The 18,952-nt window shown below is 47.7% G+C and overlaps 1 protein-coding gene across 3 annotated transcripts in view; it reads left to right on the top strand.

Moving 5' to 3' along the window:
• Nucleotides 1-18,952, top strand: part of LOC139366966 (phospholipid-transporting ATPase IB-like) — a 99,061-nt gene that overhangs the window by 75,747 nt on the left and 4,362 nt on the right. For all 3 annotated transcript variants that reach the window (XM_071104776.1, XM_071104775.1, XM_071104777.1), the window contains exons 29-34: nucleotides 861-939; nucleotides 4,660-4,721; nucleotides 5,645-5,701; nucleotides 8,529-8,636; nucleotides 14,746-14,834; nucleotides 16,746-16,850. In XM_071104776.1, the coding sequence (XP_070960877.1) occupies nucleotides 861-939; nucleotides 4,660-4,721; nucleotides 5,645-5,701; nucleotides 8,529-8,636; nucleotides 14,746-14,834; nucleotides 16,746-16,850 (500 nt within the window). The remainder of the gene's footprint in view (nucleotides 1-860; nucleotides 940-4,659; nucleotides 4,722-5,644; nucleotides 5,702-8,528; nucleotides 8,637-14,745; nucleotides 14,835-16,745; nucleotides 16,851-18,952) is intronic.

The following is an 18,952-nucleotide window of genomic DNA, read 5'->3' as shown; positions in this document are numbered from 1 at the left end:
CAAAACCAATTCTTTCTTTGGCCGCCTCTCTTTCCAGTTCTCTGCTGCCAATGACTGGAACGAACTACAAAAATCTCTGAAACTGAAAACACTTATCTCCCTCACTAGCTTTAAGCACCAACTGTCAGAGCAGTTCACAGATTACTGCACCTGTACATAGCCCACCTATAATTTAGCCCAAACAACTACCTCTTTCCCAACTGTATTTAATTGATTTATTTATTTTGCTCCTTTGCACCCCATTATTTTTATTTCTACTTTGCACATTCTTCCATTGCAAAACTACCATTCCAGTGTTTTACTTGCTATATTGTATTTACCTTGCCACCATGGCCTTTTTTGCCTTTACCTCCCTTCTCACCTCATTTGCTCACATTGTATATAGACTTGTTTATACTGTATTATTGACTGTATGTTTGTTTTACTCCATGTGTAACTCTGTGTCGTTGTATCTGTCAAACTGCTTTGCTTTATCTTGGCCAGGTCGCAATTGTAAATGAGAACTTGTTCTCAACTTGCCTACCTGGTTAAATAAAGGTAAAATAAAATAAAAAATGAGAATAAGGAAATCATTAATTTAGGGGTAGAAAGTGTGTGTGTGCGCAGGTGTAGGGCAGTTGGTTAGTAGCGATGGTGAATACTTAGTGGTAGTTGTATTACTGAACACTGTTTTTCTGTGGGCTCTGAGTGTTTTGGCTTTGGTTTTTACTGACACTACTACTGCCCTCTCGCTCTTTCATTCTCTCTTTCATTCTCTCTCTCCCTCTTTCATTCTCTCTCCATCCATCTCTTATTCTCTCTCTCGCTCTCTTTCATTCTCTTGCTCTCTCTCTCTCTCCCTCTCTCCATCCCTCTCTCAGGTGTTTTGGGGTCACTGTATAAATGCTCTGATCCATTCCATTATTCTCTTCTGGTTTCCACTCAAAGTTCTAGAACATGGTAAGTAGTGGTCCCTACACCCACTGCTAGAGACACTCACTCACTCACACACGTGCACTCTGCTAGACATATTCACTCGCACACGTGCACTCTGCACTTTGAGTCAATTGGAGATGTACCTGTGGATGTATTTCAAGGCCTACCTTCAAACTCAGTGCCTCTTGGCTTGACATCATGGAAAAACAAAAGAAATCAGCCAAGACCTCACAAAAAAATGGTATATCGTAAAAAGTCTGTTTCATCCTTGGGAGCAATTTCCAAACGCCTGAAGGTTCTAGAAGAAAAATAAACGCACACCTATTTAGGCGAGGTGCTGGCTAGCGGAGTAGAAAACTTGAAAATAAAAGAGAGCTGCACACTCTAGGAGCTCAGATGCAAAAATGTAATTACCAACGTTTCGACAGCCAAGCCGTCATCAGGGTATAATCACAAACACTGCGGAATTACACGTTTATGTAGTGTCAAAAGACACAGGTGTCTGTAATCATGGCCAAGAGTGGCCTAATATCATTGGTTAATTCTCAATTATTAAAATGGCATACAAAGAACAGCATACAATCAACAAATGGATAGCATACGATCATAGATTCATTTTAGGTTACACAAGCTTACAAACAATTACAATGGCAAAGTCACAATAATCACAAGAATGGCTTCAGATCAAAGTCTACGTTGAGACCGAAGGGAGCAAGGGTCTTTAAGTTAAAGATCCAGGCAGCCTCTCGTTTTAACAATAAATTATCAAGGTCACCCCCTCTCCTAGGGTGGGTGACATGTTCGATGCCAATATAACACAGAGATGAAATCGAGTGGCCTGCCTCCAAGAAGTGGGCCGCAACTGGATAAGTAAAGTTTTTACACCTAATGGTGCTACGATGCTCTGAGATACGGACTTTTAATTCACGCTTTGTTTTACCCACATCATTTTTTACCACAAAGACAAGTTATAAGATAAATAACTGCCTTAGTGGAGCACGTAATAACACCTTTGATTGGGATCGATTTCCCTGTTTGTGGGTGTTTGAAGGATCTACATTTATAAGTGCCATTGCATTGAGCACAGCCATTACATTTGTAATTTCCATCCAGTAGGGGCGCAAATAGACGTTGTTAAGGAATATACGCCTGAAGATACCACTTTGATCTGTACAAACAATAGTACGCAAGTATAAACACCATGGGACCACACAACCGTCATACCACTCAGGACGGAGACACACTCTATCTCCAGAGAGATGAACGTACTTTGGTGCGAAAAGTGCAAATCAATCCCAGAACAACAGCAAAGGACCTTGTGAAGATGCTGGAGGAAACAGGTACAAAAGTATCTATATCCACAGGTAAACGAGTCCTATATTGACAGAACCTGAAAGGCCGCTCAGCAAGGAAGAAGCCACTGCTCCAAAACCGCCATAAAAAAGCCAGACTACGGTTAGCAACTGCACATGGGGACAAAGATCATACTTTTTGGAGAAATGTCCTCTGGTCTGATGAAAAAAAAAAATATATAACTGTTTGCCAATAATGACTATCGTTATGTTTGGAGGAAAAGGGGGAGGCTTGCAAGCCGAAGAACACCATCCCAACCGTGAAGCACGGGGGTGGCAGCATCATGTTGTGGGGGTGCTTTGCTGCAGGAAGGACTGGTGCACTTCACAAAATAGATGTCATCATGAGGTAGAAAAATTATGTGGATATATTGAAGCACCATCTCAAGACATCAGTCAGGAAGTTAAAGCTTGGTTGCAAATGGATCTTCCAAATGGACAATTACCCCATGCATATTTCCAAAGTTGTGGCAAAATGGCTTAACCTCTCTGGGATATGTGGGACGGTAGCGTCCCACCTCGCCAACAGCCAGTGAAAGTGCAGGGCGCCAAATTCAAAACAGCAAAAATCTCATAATTAAAATTCCTCAAGCATACAAGTATTTTACACCATTTTAAAGATAGAATTCTCGTTAATCCAGCCAGTGTCTGATTTCAAAAAGGCTTTACAGCGAAAGCACCACAAACGATTATGTTAGGTCACCACCAACTCACAGAAAAACAGTCATTTTTCCAGCCAAAGAGAGGAGTCACAAAAAGCACAAATAGAGATAGATATTCATCACTAACCTTTGATGATCTTCATCAGATGACACTCATAGGACTTCATGTTACACAATACCTGTATGTTTTGTTCGATAAAGTGCATATTTATATTTTTAAAAATCTAATTTTACATTGGCGCGTTACGTTCAGTTGTTCTAAAACATCCGGTGATTTTGCAGAGAGCCACATCAATTTACAGAAATACTCATCATAAATGTTGATGAAAATGCAAGTGTTGTACATGGAATTAGAGATATACTTCTCCTTAATGCAACCGCTGTGTCAGATTTAAAAAAAACCTTTACGGAAAAAGCAAACCATGCAATAATCTGAGTACAGTGTTCAGACAACAAAACAGCCAAAAATATAATTATTCACTTACCTTTGATGATCTTCATCAGAATGCACTCCCAGGAATCCCAGTTCCACAGTAAATGTTTGATTTGTTCGATTAAGTTCTTAATTTATGTCCAAATAGCTTCTTTTGTTAGGGCGTTTGGTAAACAAATCCAAACGTGCGTGCCGGTCCAGCCAAACGTCGGACGAAAAGTTCAAAAAGTTCTGTTACAGCCCGTAGAAACTTGTCAAACTAAGTATAGAATCAATCTTTAGGTTGTTTTTATCATAAATCTTCACTTATGTTCCAACCAGAGAATTCCTGTGTCTGTAGAAAAGCAATGGAATGAGAGCTAACTCTCTCGTGACGACGCATCACGAGCCTGTGGCACTCTGCCAGACACCTGGCTCAATCCCCTCTCATTCAGCCCCCCTTCATAGTAGAAGCCTCAAACAAAGGTTTAAAGACTGTTGACATCTAGTGGAAGCCTTAGGAAGTGCAATATGACCCCATGTACACTGTATATTGGAATGGCAAAGAGTTGCAAAACTACAAACCTCAGATTTCCCACTTCCTGGTTGGATTTTTCTCAGGTTTTTGCCTGCCATATGAGTTCTGTTATACTCACAGACATCATTCAAACCGTTTTAGAAACTTCAGAGTGTGTTCTATCCAATTCTACTAATGATATGCATATATTAGCATCTGGGACAGAGTAGCAGGCAGTTTACTCTGGGCACGTTATTCATCCAAGCTACTCAATACTGCCCCCCTGTTACCAAGAAGTTAAGGACAGCAAAGTCAAGGTATTGGAGTGGCCATCACAAAGCCCTGACCTCAATCCTATAGAAAATTTGTAGGCAGAACTGAAAAGGCGTGTGCGAGCAAGGAGGCCTACAAACCTGACTGTTACACCAGCTGTCAGGAGGAATGGACCAAAATTCACCCAACGTATTGTGGGAAGCTTGTTGAAGGCTACCCGAAACATTTGACCCAAGTTAAACAATTTAAAGGCAATGCTACCAAATATTAATTGAGTGTATGTAAACTTCTGACCCACTGGGAATGTGATGAAAGAAATAAAAGCTGAAATGAATAATTCTCTCTACTATTATTCTGACATTTCACATTCTTAAAATAAATTGGTGATCCTAACTGACCTAAGACAGGGCATGTCAGGAATTGTGAAACTGAGTTTAAATGTATTTGTCTAAGGTGTATGTAAACTTCTGACTTCAACTGTACATCTTGTAGTAAAGGTTTCACTGTGTGCGTATGTGTTCTCCCCAGACAGTCCTTTCAACAACGGTCATGGTACTGACTACCTGTTTGTGGGGAACATGGTGTACACGGTAAGCACATCGCCTCTACAGCCCCTCACAGTGTGTCTCGTCTGTGTTGGTGCTCATACTCTGAACAAAAACATGGACTCATCCCACTAATTACAGAAGTAATGAAGTGTACTCATGGGTCTACAGTGTCCTCAGCAATCACTCCATTCATCTACAGTGTTCTCTCTATCACTTTGTTCCTTAAATTCAGTAACGGTGTGTGTCTGTTGCTTATTTGTTAGTGAGTGTTTAGATGGCTGAGAGCAGCGGTTATACTTTGAGTGGTTTAACAGGTATTGTTTACAGTATCATTATGGATATTTATCATCTCTGGTGTCGTTTGTGAATTAACCCCACCTCTCTTTCTCCCTCATTCTCTTTTTCTCCCCCTCATTCTCTCTCCCGCATTCTCTCTTTCTCCCCTCCCCCTATTTTCTCTCTTCCCCTAACCCCTATTTTCTCTCTTCCCCTAACCCCTATTTTCTCTCTCCCCCTCCCTCAATTTCTCTCTCCCCCTCCCTCATTTTCTCTCCCCCTCCCTCATTTTCTCTCTCTCCCTCCCTCATTTTCTCTCTCTCCCTCCCTCATTTTCTCTCTCTCCCTCCCTCATTTTCTCTCTCTCCCTCCCTCATTTTCTCTCTCTCCCTCCCTCATTTTCTCTCTCTCCCTACCTCATTTTCTCTCTCTCCCTCCCTCATTTTCTATCTCTCCCTCCCTCATTTTCTCTCTCTCCCTCCCTAATTTTCTCTCTCTCCCTCCCTCATTTTCTCTCTCTCTCTCCCTCCCTCATTTTCTCTCTCTCTCTCCCTCCCTCATTTTCTCTCTCCCTCTCCATCATTCTCCCCCTCCCTCCCTCATTCTCTCTCTCTCTCTCTCTTCTCCTGCCTCATTCTCTCTATTTCTCTCCCCTTCTCCCCCTCTCCCTTTCTCTCTTCTCTCTGCAGTATGTGGTAGTAACAGTGTGTTTGAAAGCTGGTATGGAAACCACTGCCTGGACCAGGGTACAGTCTGTTTTTACCGTAACGATTTCCTCTCCAACACACACTCCCACTGCACTACTCCTATAGACTGCTTAGATGTACCGTGGTGACATACAGAACCACTCAAACGTTTGGACACACCTACTCATTCAAGGTGAAGCTGGTTGAGAGGATGCCAAGTGTGCATAGCTGTCAAGGCAAAGGGTGGCTACTTTGAAGAATCTAAAATGTTTAACACCTATTTTGGTTACTGCATGATTCGTGTGTTTTTTCATAGTTTTGATGTGTTCACTATTATTATACAATGTAGAAAATAGTTTAAAAAAAAAAAAACTTGAATGTGTAGGTGTGTCCAAACTTTTGACTGGTACTGTACAGTCATGGCCACAAGTTTTGAGAATGACACAAATATTAATTTTCACAAAGTCTGCTGCCTCAGTTTGTATGATGGCAATTTGCATATACTCCAGCATGTTATGAAGAGTGATCAGATGAATTACAATTAATTGCAAAGTCCCTCTTTGCCATGCAAATAAACTGAATCCCAAAAAAGCATTTCAGCCCTGCCACAAAAGGACCAGCTGACATCATGTCAGTGATTCTCTTGTTAACACAGGTGTGAGTGTTGGCGATGACAAGGCTGGAGATCACTCTGTCATGCTGATTGAGTTCGAATAACAGACTGGAAGCTTCAGAAGGAGGGTGGTGCTTGGAATCATTGTTCTTCCTCTGTCAACCATGGTTACTTGCAAGGAAACACGTGCTCTCATCATTGCTTTGCACAAAAAGGGCTTCACAGGCAAGGATATTGCTGCCAGTAAGATTGCACCTAAATTAACCATTTATCGGATCATCAAGAACTTCAAGGAGAGCGGTTCAATTGTTGTGAAGAAGGCTTCAGGGCGCCCAAGAAAGTCCAGCAAGCGCCAGGACCGTCTCCTAAAGTTGATTCAGCTGCGGGATCGGGGCACCACCAGTACAGAGCTTGCTCAGGAATGGCAGCAGGCAGGTGTGAGTGCATCTGCATGCACAGTGAGGCGTAGACTTTTGGAGGATAGCCTGGTGTCAAGAAGGGCAGCAAAGAAGCCACTTCTCTCCAGGAAAAACATCAGAATAGTACCAACAAATCCTCAGAGAGCAACTTCTCCCAACCATCCAGGAACAGTTTGGTGATGAACAATGCCTTTTCCAGCATGATGGAGCACCTTGCCATGAGGCAAAAGTGATAACTAAGTGGCTCGGGGAACAAAACATTGATATTTTGGGTCCATGGTCAGGAAACTCCCCAGACCTTCATCCCATTGAGAACTTGTGGTCAATCTTCAAGAGGCGGGTGGACAAACAAAAACCCACAAATTCTGACAAACTCCAAGCATTGATTATGCAAGAATGGGATGCCATCAGTCAGGATGTGGCCCAGAAGTTAATTGACAGCATGCCAGGGCGGATTGCAGAGGTCTTGAAAAAGAAGGGTCAACACTGCAAATATTGACTCTTTGCATCAACTTCATGTAATTGTCAATAAATGCCTTTGACTCTTATGACATGCCTGTAATTATACTTCAGTATTCCATAGTAATATCTGACAAAAATATCTAAAGACACTGAAGCAGCAAACGTTGTGGAAATTAATATTTGTGTCATTCTCAAAACTTTTGTCCACGACTGTACATAGAAGGTAGCCTGCAGATGGAAGGTAGCCTGCAGATGGAAGGTAGCCTGCAGATGGAAGGTAGCCTGCAGATGGAAGGTAGCCTGCAGATGGAAGGTAGCCTGCAGATGGAAGGTAGCCTGCAGATGGAAGGTAGCCTACAGATGGAAGGTAGTCTGCAGATGGAAGGTAGCCTACAGATGGATGGTAGTCTACAGATTGACAGCTGGCAGTGTGGGGTATACTCTAGTTTAGAGAGACAGCACCCCGTATATACTGTACATACACACACAGTCCTTGCCATGTGTTACAGCCATCTCAGCTCATTCCTACTGCGGTGAGGGGGGGTAGAGGTGGGTTGACACCCCCTGTCCATTCTGCTGTCCACCCCCCCACCGGTAGTGAAGCAGGGTCCCATAGGAATTCACACAGTGTCCCCTTACCAGTGGTGTAAAGTACTTAAGTAGTACTTTAAAGTATTTTTTACTTAAGTTGTTTTTTGGAGTATCTGTACTTTACTTTACTATTTATATTTTGGAGAACTTTTACTTTTACTTCACTACATTCCTAAAGAAAATAATGTATTTTTTACTCCATACATTTTACCTGACACCCAAAAGTACTTGTTACATTTTGAATAGTTAGCAGGACAGGAAAATAGTCCAATTCACACACTTATCAGGAGAACATCCCTGGTCATCCCTGCTGCCTCTGATCTGGCAGACTCACTAAACACAAATGCATCTTTTGTAAATGATGTCTGAGTGTTGGAGTGTGACCCTGGCTTTCCATACATTTTAAAAACAAGAAAATGGTGCCGTCTGCTTTGCTTAATAGAAGGAATTTGAAATAATTTATACTGTTACTTTTGATACTTTAGTATATTTTAGCAATTACATTTACTTTGATACTTAAGTATATTTAGAACCAAATACTTTTAGACTTTTACTTGAGTAACTTTCTATTAAGGTATCTATACTTTTACTCAAGTATGACAAGTAAGTCCCCAATACGTTTTCCACCACTGCCCCGTACAGAGGGGGAGGACGGGAGAGCCACAGAGAGGAGTGGCGACACTCGGGGACAAGGTTGTCTATATGCAGTATGTACAGTAACTAACTATGTGACCTCACTTCCTCTATTTTATTCCCTTCCTTTCTTCTTCTTCTACTCTCTCCCCCTCTCTTCTCCCTATAGTTCTCCCACCTGGCGGTGTGGGGCAGTATGATTCTCTGGCTGCTCTTCTTCACGGTCTACTCAGCTTTCTGGCCGTCCATCCCCATCGCTCCTGACATGCAAGGCCAGGCAAGTCTCCTCCTCCTCATGGTTCAAATGGTCTCTTCTGTTCAACGAAGCCGTGTCCACGGTGCCCTGTTGACTTGAAAAGCTGAGGTACCCGGTAGAGGTGTGCGGTCAGCCCCAATAACCCCGCCTCAGACCATGCTGTAAATATGTCATAATAGTTTGGAAACAGCTCCGTGGACCTGTTCTATATGGACTCAGTGCTTTCCACCTCCCAGCTTTCCCCAAACGTGTCAGTCATTTTTGTAATGGGATGGTGGGGGGTAATAACCCTTCATTACGCCTGGCGCCAGGGCGGCTGGCCTTCTGGGTGTTCCATATCAGCACTGCTGGAGCCCCAGGGAGATTCATACCCTGCCAGCCCGCTCTGCAGGCCCTCTGCACCTGCTGCGCCGTCACCCGAGCCCCAGGCTTTTACGGCCTGCCCTGGAGGTGTTGACTCTAGAGTGGGTGGGATTGGCTGTGCAGGGCTGGTGGAGGACCGGTGGGTGGGTGTCTATGGGGTACCCCCTGATTGAGTGTTTTTAGGGGGCTAGTGTGTTGGTGCGGGGGTACCCCACTGTGCTGGGGAGGGAGGGGGAGAGAGGTGGAAGCCTCAGCCCCCTTCAGACCATTAATTGAATTTGTGTCAGAAATGAGGAACATGAATAGCCCTGCAGCTGCTCAGTCCAACTGGGGAACTGAGAAATACATACACCCCACCCTCACCCCACCTCTCTCCCCCGTCGCAATCCCTCCCTCACCCCACCTCTCTCCCCCGTCGCAATCCCTTCCTCACCCCACCTCTCTCCCCCGTCGCAATCCCTCCCTCACCCCACCTCTCTCCCCCGTCGCAATCCCTCCCTCACCCCACCTCTCCACCGTCGCAACCCCTCCCTCACCCCACCTCTCTCCCCCTCCCTCACCCCACCTCTCTCCCCCGTCGCAATCCCTCCCTCACCCCACCTCTCCCCCGTCGCAACCCCTCCCTCACCCCACCTCTCTCACCCTCCCTCACCCCACCTCTCTCCCCCGTCGCAATCCCTCCCTCACCCCACCTCTCCCCCGTCGCAACCCCTCCCTCACCCCACCTCTCTCCCCCTCCCTCACCCCACCTCTCCCCCGTCGCAACCCCTCCCTCACCCCACCTCTCTCCCCCTCCCTCACCCCACCTCTCCCCCGTCGCAACCCCTCCCTCACCCCACCTCTCTCCCCCGTCGCAATCCCTCCCTCACCCCACCTCTCCCCCGTCGCAATCCCTCCCTCACCCCACCTCTCCCCCGTCGCAATCCCTCCCTCACCCCACCTCTCTTCCCCGTCGCAATCCCTCCCTCACCCCACCTCTCTCCCGCGTTGCAACCCCACCTCTCTCCCCCTCCCTCAACCCACCTCTCTCCCCCTCCCTCACCCCACCTCTCTCCCCTGTCGCAATCCCTCCCTCACCCCACCTCTCTCCCCCTCCCTCACCCCACCTCTCTCCCCCATCGCAATCCCTTCCTCACCCCACCTCTCTCCCCCTCCCTCACCCCACCTCTCTCCCCCATCGCAATCCCTCCCTCACCCCACCTCTCTCCCTCACCCCACCTCTCTCCCCCATAGCAATCCCTCCCTCACCCCACCTCTCTCCCCCTCCCTCACCCCACCTCTCTCCCCCGTCGCAATCCCTCCCTCACCCCACCTCTCTCACCCTCCCTCACCCCACCTCTCTCCCCCGTCACAACCCCTCCCTCACCCCACCTCTCTCCCCCGTCACAACCCCTCCCTCACCCCACCTCTCTCCCCCTCCCTCATCCCACCTCTCTCCCCCATCGCAATCCCTCCCTCACCCCACCTCTCTCCCTCACCCCACCTCTCTCCCCCGTCGCAATCCCTCCCTCACCCCACCTCACTCACCCTCCCTCACCCCACCTCTCTCCCCCGTCACAACCCCTCCCTCACCCCACCTCTCTCCCCCGTCACAACCCCTCCCTCACCCCACCTCTCTCCCCCTCCCTCACCCCACCTCTCTCCCCCGTCGCAAACCCTCCCTCACCCCACCTCTCTCCCTCACCCCACCTCTCTCCCCCGTCGCAATCCCTCCCTCACCCCACCTCTCTCACCCTCCCTCACCCCACCTCTCTCCCCCGTCACAACCCCTCCCTCACCCCACCTCTCTCCCCCGTCACAACCCCTCCCTCACCCCACCTCTCTCCCCCTCCCTCACCCCACCTCTCTCCCCCATCGCAATCCCTCCCTCACCCCACCTCTCTCCCTCACCCCACCTCTCTCCCCCATCGCAATCCCTCCCTCACCCCACCTCTCTCCCCCTCCCTCACCCCACCTCTCTCCCCCGTCGCAATCCCTCCCTCACCCCACCTCTCTCCCCCTCCCTCACCCCACCTCTCTCCCCCGTCGCAAACCCTCCCTCACCTCACCTCTCTCCCCCTCCCTCACCCCACCTCTCTCCCCCATCGCAATCCTTCCCTCACCCCACCTCTCTCACCCCTCCCTCACCCCACCTCTTTCCCCCGTCACAACCCCTCCCTCACCCCACCTCTCTCCCCGTCACAACCCCTCCCTCACCCCACCTCTCTCCCCCGTCGCAATCCCTCCCTCACCCCACCTCTCCCCCGTCGCAACCCCTCCCTCACCCCACCTCTCTCCCCCGTCGCAATCCCTCCCTCACCCCACCTCTCTCCCCCATCGCAATCCCTCCCTCACCCCACCTCTCTCCCCCTCCCTCACCCCACCTCTCTCCCCCGTCACAACCCCTCCCTCACCCCACCTCTCTACCCCTCCCTCACCCCACCTCTCTCCCCCATCGCAATCCCTCCCTCACCCCACCTCTCTCCCCCTCCCTCACCCCACCTCTCTCCCCCGTCACAACCCCTCCCTCACCCTACCTCTCTCCCCCTCCCTCACCCCACCTCTCTCCCCCGTCGCAATCCCTCCCTCACCCCACCTCTCCCCCGTCGCAACCCCTCCCTCACCCCACCTCTCTCCCCCGTCGCAATCCCTCCCTCACCCCACCTCTCTCCCCCGTCGCATTCTCTCCCTCACCCCACCTCTCTCCCCCGTCACAACCCCTCCCTCACCCCACCTCTCTCCCCCTCCCTCACCCCACCTCTCTACCCCATCGCAATCCCTCCCTCACCCCACCTCTCTCCCTCACCCCACCTCTCTCCCCCATCGCAATCCCTCCCTCACCCCACCTCTCTCCCCCGTCGCAAACCCTCCCTCACCTCACCTCTCTCCCCCTCCCTCACCCCACCTCTCTCCCCCATCGCAATCCCTCCCTCACCCCACCCCTCCCTCACCCCACCTCTCTCCCCCGTCGCAATCCCTCCCTCACCCCACCTCTCCCCCGTCGCAACCCCTCCCTCACCCCACCTCTCTCCCCCGTCGCAATCCCTCCCTCACCCCACCTCTCTCCCCCGTCGCAATCCCTCCCTCACCCCACCTCTCTCCCCCGTCGCAACCCCTCCCTCACCCCACCTCTCTCCCCCTCCCTCACCCCACCTCTCTCCCCCGTCACAACCCCTCCCTCACCCCACCTCTCTCCCCCTCCCTCACCCCACCTCTCCCGCCCCTCTCATTCTCCGCATCGCTTCCCCCGTCACACATTCTGACCTCCTCTCCCTTGCTCCCCCTATCTCTGCATTCATCTTCCCATAAGGGATGAATAATGGGCTGTTCATTGAGGGCTCTGTCTACTCTTCTAATAATTGTGTTTGTGTCGGTGTTTGTCGGAGACCGTGTCTGTGTGTGTTGGTGTTTTGACAGACTGAGAATGTGTGTTTGTGTGTATGTACGTATACGTGGAGGTGTTAGTCGGAGACTGACAGTCTGTTCGGTTGTCTGTGGGTGTGTGTCAGACAGGGAATGTGTGTGTAGTCTGAGCGTCTCTGGGTGTGTTTCCAGCTGTCACAGGGAATGTTTCATAATGGTTTTCCAATTCAGTCCGGAGAATCTTCCTGGGAATGCCAGCTGTGTCTGGCCCAAACTATCTATCTCTGAACTACAGCCTCATAACAGCTACTAAGGATGTAGCTAGTTAGCCAGTACAACGTAGACTACAGCACAGTGTCCAGTTGTCTTAATGTAGTATAGTAGAGAGATGGGCTTTGTTGCCAGGGCATATTCAGCTAACTGTTACTGGTATTCAGCATATGGTGGCAGAAATGGATACCATGTAGAAAGACAAGAGAGGGGGGGGGGGCTCAAGGTGGACAACAGGCAGAGATGAATAAAGAAACAGACGCTTAAAGAGAAAGAAAAATAAATACAGATGGAGAGAATCTGAGTGGAGAGAAAGGAAGATGTAGCTGATTGAGAGAGCGGCAGAGAGACAGAAGTTGAGTGGATGATTAACCCCTAGAGTCAGGGTTAGAGGTCAGAGGTCAACGCGACTGACTGCAGCTGGATGACAGAGGGAGGAGACCCTAGTAGATACTCAATGAAGAGTATCTGTCTAACTTGTTGCTGGAATGTTGTGTTATGTTGATATGGTGTGTATGTTATGTTGATGTGGTGTGTGTTATGTTGTGTGTGTGTGTACGTGTGTGTGTTATGTTGATATGGTGTGTATGTTATGTTGATGTGGTGTGTGTTATGTTGTGTGTGTGTGTACGTGTGTGTGTTATGTTGATATGGTGTGTGTGTTATGTTGATGTGGTGTGTGTTATGTTGATATGGTGTGTATGTTATGTTGATGTGGTGTGTATGTTATGTTGATATGGTGTGTATGTTATGTTGATATGGTGTGTATGTTATGTTGATGTGGTGTGTGTTATGTTGTGTGTGTGTGTACGTGTGTGTGTTATGTTGACATTGTGTTATGTTGACGTGTGTGTGTTGACGTTTGTGTGTGTGTGTGTGTGTTGACGTTTGTGTGTGTGTGTGTGTGTTGACGTTTGTGTGTGTGTGTGTGTGTTGACGTTTGTGTGTGTGTGTGTTGACGTTTGTGTGTGTGTGTGTGTGTTGACGTGTGTGTGTGTGTGTTGACGTGTGTGTGTGTGTGTGTGTGTGTGTTGACATGTGTGTGTGTGTGTGTGTGTTGACGTAGTGTGTGTGTGTGTGTGTTGACGGTGTGTGTGTTGTGTTGACGTGTGTGTGTGTGTTGACGTGTGTGTGTGTGTTGACGTGTGTGTGTGTGTTGACGTTGTGTGTGTGTGTGTGTTGACGTTGTGTGTGTTGACGTTGTGTGTGTGTGTGTTGACGTGTGTGTGTTGTGTTGACGTGTGTGTGTGTGTGTGTTGACGTGTGTGTGTGTGTGTTGACGTGTGTGGGTGTGTGTTGACGTGTTTGTGTGTGTGTGTGTGTTGACGTGTGTGTGTGTGTGTGTGTTGACGTGTGTGTGTGTGTGTGTGTTGACGTTGTGTGTGCATGCGTTATGTTGACATTGTGCGTTATGTTGACGTTGTGTGTTGACGTTGTGTGTGTGTGTGTTGACGTGTACGTGTGTGTTGACGTGTGTGTGTGTGTGTTGACGTGTGTGTGTGTGTGTGTGTGTTGACGTGTGTGTTTGTGTTGACGTGTGTGTGTGTGTGTTGACGTATGTGTGTGTGTGTGCGTTGTTGACGTGTGTGTGTGTGCATTATGTTGTTGTGTGTGGGTGTGTTATGTTGACATGTGTGTTATGTCGTGTGTGTGTGTGTGTTATGTTGATGTGTGTGTGTTGACTGTGTGTGTGTTTTGTGTTGACGGTGTGTGTTGTGTTGACGGTGTGTGTTATGTTGACTGTGTGTGTGTTATTTCGGAGACTGAAAAATAACACAAAAATAACACACGGAGACTCAAAAATAACACACACACACACCGTCAAAAGACGGTGTGTGTGTGTGTGTTATTTTTGACGGTGTGTGTTATGTTGACTGTGTGTGTGTGTGTGTGTTATGTTGACTGTGTGTGTGTGTGTGTGTTATGTTGATGGTGTGTGTGTTATGTTGATGGTGTGTGTGTGTGTTATGTTGATGGTGTGTGTGTGTTATGTTGATGTTGACTGTGTGTGTGTGTGTTATGTTGATGGTGTGTGTGTGTGTGTTATGTTGACGGTGTGTGTGTGTGTGTGTGTTATGTTGATGGTGTGGGTGTGTGTGTGATGTTGACGGTGTGTGTGTTATGTTGATGGTGATGTTGTGTGTGTTTGTTGCAGGCTGACAGGGTGATGCACTGCTGGCACTTCTGGCTGGGGCTGGTCCTGGTGCCAGCAGCCTGTCTACTCAAAGACTTTGCCTGGAACGCGTGAGTAACACACTCACACTGCATATGTACGATCAAAATCAATACCTACATGCATATGAACAGATACAGTGCATTCGGAAAGTATTCAGTCCACTTGACTTTTTCATCATTTTGTTACGTTACAGCCTTATTCTAAAATGGATTAAATAAATCTAATTCCTCAACAATCGACAGACGATACCCCATAACGACAAAGTGAAAACACGTTTTTAGACATTTCTGCACATTTAAAAAACAGAAATACCTTATTTACATAATTATTCAACCCCTTTGCTATGAGACTCGAAATTGAGCTCAGATATATCCTGTTTCCATTGATCATCCTTGAGATGTTTCTACAACTTGATTTGACTACACCTGTGGTAAATTCTATTGATTGGACATGATTTGGAAAGGCACACACCTGTCTATATATGGTCCCACAGTTGACAGTGCACATCAGAGCAAAAACCAAGCCATGAGGTCGAAGGAATTGTCCGTAGAGCTCTGAGACCGGATTGTGTCGAGGCACAGATCTGGGGAAGGGTTCCAAAATATTTGTAAAGCATTGAAGGTCCCCAAGAACACAGTGGCCTCCATCATTCTTAAATGGAACAAGTTTTGAACCACCAAGACTATTCCTAGAGCTGGCCACCCTGAGCAATCAGGGGAGAAGGGCCTTGGTCAGGGAGGTCCAGAGTTCCTCTGTGGAGATGGGAGAACCTTCCAGAAGGACAACCATCTTTGCGGCATTCCACCAATCAGGTCTTTATGGTAGAGTGTCCAGACGGAAGCCACTCCTCAGTAAAAGGCACATGACAGCCCGCTTGGAGTTTGCCAAAAGGCACCTAAAGGGCTCTCAGACCATGATAAACAAGCTACACTGGTCTGATGAAACCAAGATTGAACTCTTTGGCCTGAATGCCAAGAGTCACGTCTGGAGGAAACCTGGCACCATCCCTAAGGTGAAGCATGGTGGTGGCAGCATCATGTTGTGGGGATGTTTTTCAGTGGCAGGGACTGTGAGACTAGTCAGGATCGAGGGAAAGATGAACGGAGCAAAGTCCAAAGAGATCCTTGATGAAAACCTGCTCCAGAGCGCTCAGGACCTCAGACTGGGGCAAGGGTTCACCTTCCAACAGGACAACAACCCAGAGCCAGAACTTGAACCCAATCTAACATCTCTGGAGAGGACAGAAAATAGCTGTGCAGCGACGCTCCCCATCCAACCTGACAGAGCTTGAGAGGATCTGCAGAGAAGAATGTGAGAAACTCCCCAAATACAGATGTGCCAAGCTTGTAGAGTCATACACAAGAAGACTCGAGGCTGTAATCGCTGCCAAAGGTGCTTCGACAAAGTACTGAGTAAAGGGTCTGAATACTTATGTAAATGTGATATTTTTATACATTTGCAAAAAATAATGGGTTATTGTGTGTAGATTGATGAAAAAATGTGTTTTAATCCATTTTAGAATAAGGCTGTAACGTAACAAAATGTGTGAAAAGTTAAGGGGTCTGAATGCACCGTATGTACCACCCAAAGCAATACACAGACATTCTAAAACACACACATGCATATTATATAAACATGTTTTAAAAAGTCACATTTCAATAAATACAACATGTATGTGGAAAACAGTCCCTCCAGGATTTTGCGATTTAGTGAACGCAGATTATTTTTGCAAAATCAACCATTCCCCTCAAGGACTAGCGAAACTGACCAATCGTCTAATTATTAGTCACTTAAAACTGTCTGATCACCACACTACAAAAAGAGGACTTTTAACCAATCACCATCACTTTTACTGCATAAAATGGTTCAATCAGAATTGCTGCAGCAAAATCAAGCCTTTTTGTCCGCAGATTTCACCACAGAAACAGTGAAATCCTGGTGGGGCTAATAAGCAATAGAACCCTATGAATGTGTTGTAGGGGTCGTCGCACTGTGAAGAAGTCTCTTCTGGAAGAGGTCCAGGAGCTGGAGGCCAGGGCTGTTGACCCGGGGGCCGCTGTGCTCCGAGACGCCAGCGGACGCAGGTCAGATACACACACGCACTGCATCATGGGATCACAGTTGGGAGGCCACAGACAGGAGCTCTACAGAATTGACTGTGGCATAGTTAATCTTCATGCCATATCAGAGATCATGATAACTCCTTGGACTGAGGGGAAACACCCTTCAAAGATTTTGTTACGAGTCTATAAGATTAATGTGCGTGTTTATTTTGATTTATGTCCTAGTGTTTATATGACTGTTTGTATGAGAGAAGACCAGTGCTGTAACCATGGCCCTCTAACCTCTTGGTAACCTCTTGGTAACCTCTTGGTAACCTCTTGGTAACCTCTTGGTAATATCTTGGTAATATCTTGGTAACCTCTTGGTAACCTCTTGGTAACCTGGTTGACCCATCCATAGGGCCAAAGCTAAAGGTCCCCTAGTCCCACAACTCGGGGCACAGACGCTCACATATATACATACATACATACATACATACACACACACACAGACACATACATACATACATACATACATACATACATACATACATACATACATACATACATACATACATACATACACACACAGGTAGCACCTTGGCTTGGTTTGACCTGTCTCACTGTGTGACCTCTGACCTGTGTGTGGAGTGATCCCTTCTTCCCCTCGTCTCTCTCACCCACCTCAGTACTCATGTCTCATGTTATGTTTTTCTTTTCTTTCTCCGTCTATTTTTGTATCCCTCCATTTGATTCTCTCGAGTCAGGAAGTGGACAGGTTTCCACTGCTGTAAGGACTGGGTGTGTGGACTGGGTGTACTGTAGCTTCTGTGGTTGTGTGTTAGAGAGAGCCGTTTGTGTTAGTTTGTATTGTGTGTTTATAGTCATATCTGTCATAAGAGAAGGAGTAGAACAGCTCAGGGTGGAAAACGTTTGAACATTGGAGGTATTAGGTTGAGAAGTGGAGTGGGAGATGGAAGACTGAGGTTTGGCCATTTGAGGGACTGTTATGTGGGATATTGGCTGGGGATGGGGCTCTTTGGTGGGCTTTGGGCAGGAACAATAGTCCTCAATCATCCAGTGATACGGCTAGGCTAACAATCCCGTCCAGAGCAGAGAACTGGCTTTGCCAGAGCTGGCGCAGGGAGGTGCTCAGGGACAGGGAGGGGAGGCAGGGCGTTGTTTTTGGACAGGGGACGCACTCAGCCTTCCCTAGCCCTGAGGTGAGGGCCTTGTCCTGGGCTTAACCTGCTCCCAAACATGGGTAGGAACCAGGAGGGGCCCAGCAACGACCATGGATAACACTGAGGAGGAGTTTCAGAGAGGAACAGAGGAGAAACGCACACATCTGTATTTGTATTTCATAACGGGCGAGGGTTGGGATGAGGGTGGGGGTGGGAAAGGTAGAGGACCAAAGTTTCTCTGGGGAAGTATTTAGATGTGGCGCATCCTTAGACTGTTTGAAGTCTCAATGCCCTTCCAGACAGCGACAGTACAGGATTCAGTCATAGTTTAAATATGTGCTATTTCGATGTTTATTTATTCATGTGTTCGTCTATCCATTCATTCTTCAATCATTCACCTTATTATTCATCTAGCAGACCTCATTTTCTTTGCCGAATGATACGGTTGCAAAACTTTATTTCAGGCTTTGCCAAACACGCAGGTTCTAGGTTTCCTGTGGTACCGTAAGGAGCGGGTCCCAGCTGCTTGCTCAGAAGTGTGACCTTGGGGAGGCTGGCCCCGGTCCATACACTCTGTGGATCAAATCAGGGCCCGTGCCCAGTGCTTGGAAAACCTCCCTCATGTGATGATATAAGGCCTTATTGGCTGATCTAGAGAAGTAACCTACCGTGTTCCACATCGGAATTCGACGATCTGGGGAGCATCCTGTAGCATTCTATTAGGAGGAAACAATCTGTTCCATTTGGATACAGACTGTTATCAGAATGTTTTGCGTTGCCATTAGTGATGAGGAGGAGGAAGATGGGTAGGAGGAGGATTGAGAGAGAGAGGAAGGCTGGGGGAGTGTGTGTGTGTGAGAGTTTGCATGCGGTGTGTGTTAACCAGCCCCATTCCTGCCCTTGTTATTGGGGTAGAGGAGCGATGATGGTGTGTTGTCTGGAAAAATAGTGTCAGTCACA

This window comes from Oncorhynchus clarkii, chromosome 15, assembly GCF_045791955.1.
Source record: "Oncorhynchus clarkii lewisi isolate Uvic-CL-2024 chromosome 15, UVic_Ocla_1.0, whole genome shotgun sequence".
Lineage (NCBI taxonomy): Eukaryota > Metazoa > Chordata > Actinopteri > Salmoniformes > Salmonidae > Oncorhynchus > Oncorhynchus clarkii.
The sequence above is the reverse complement of the archived record's forward strand: the minus strand, read 5'-3'. Positions and strand labels throughout refer to the sequence as shown.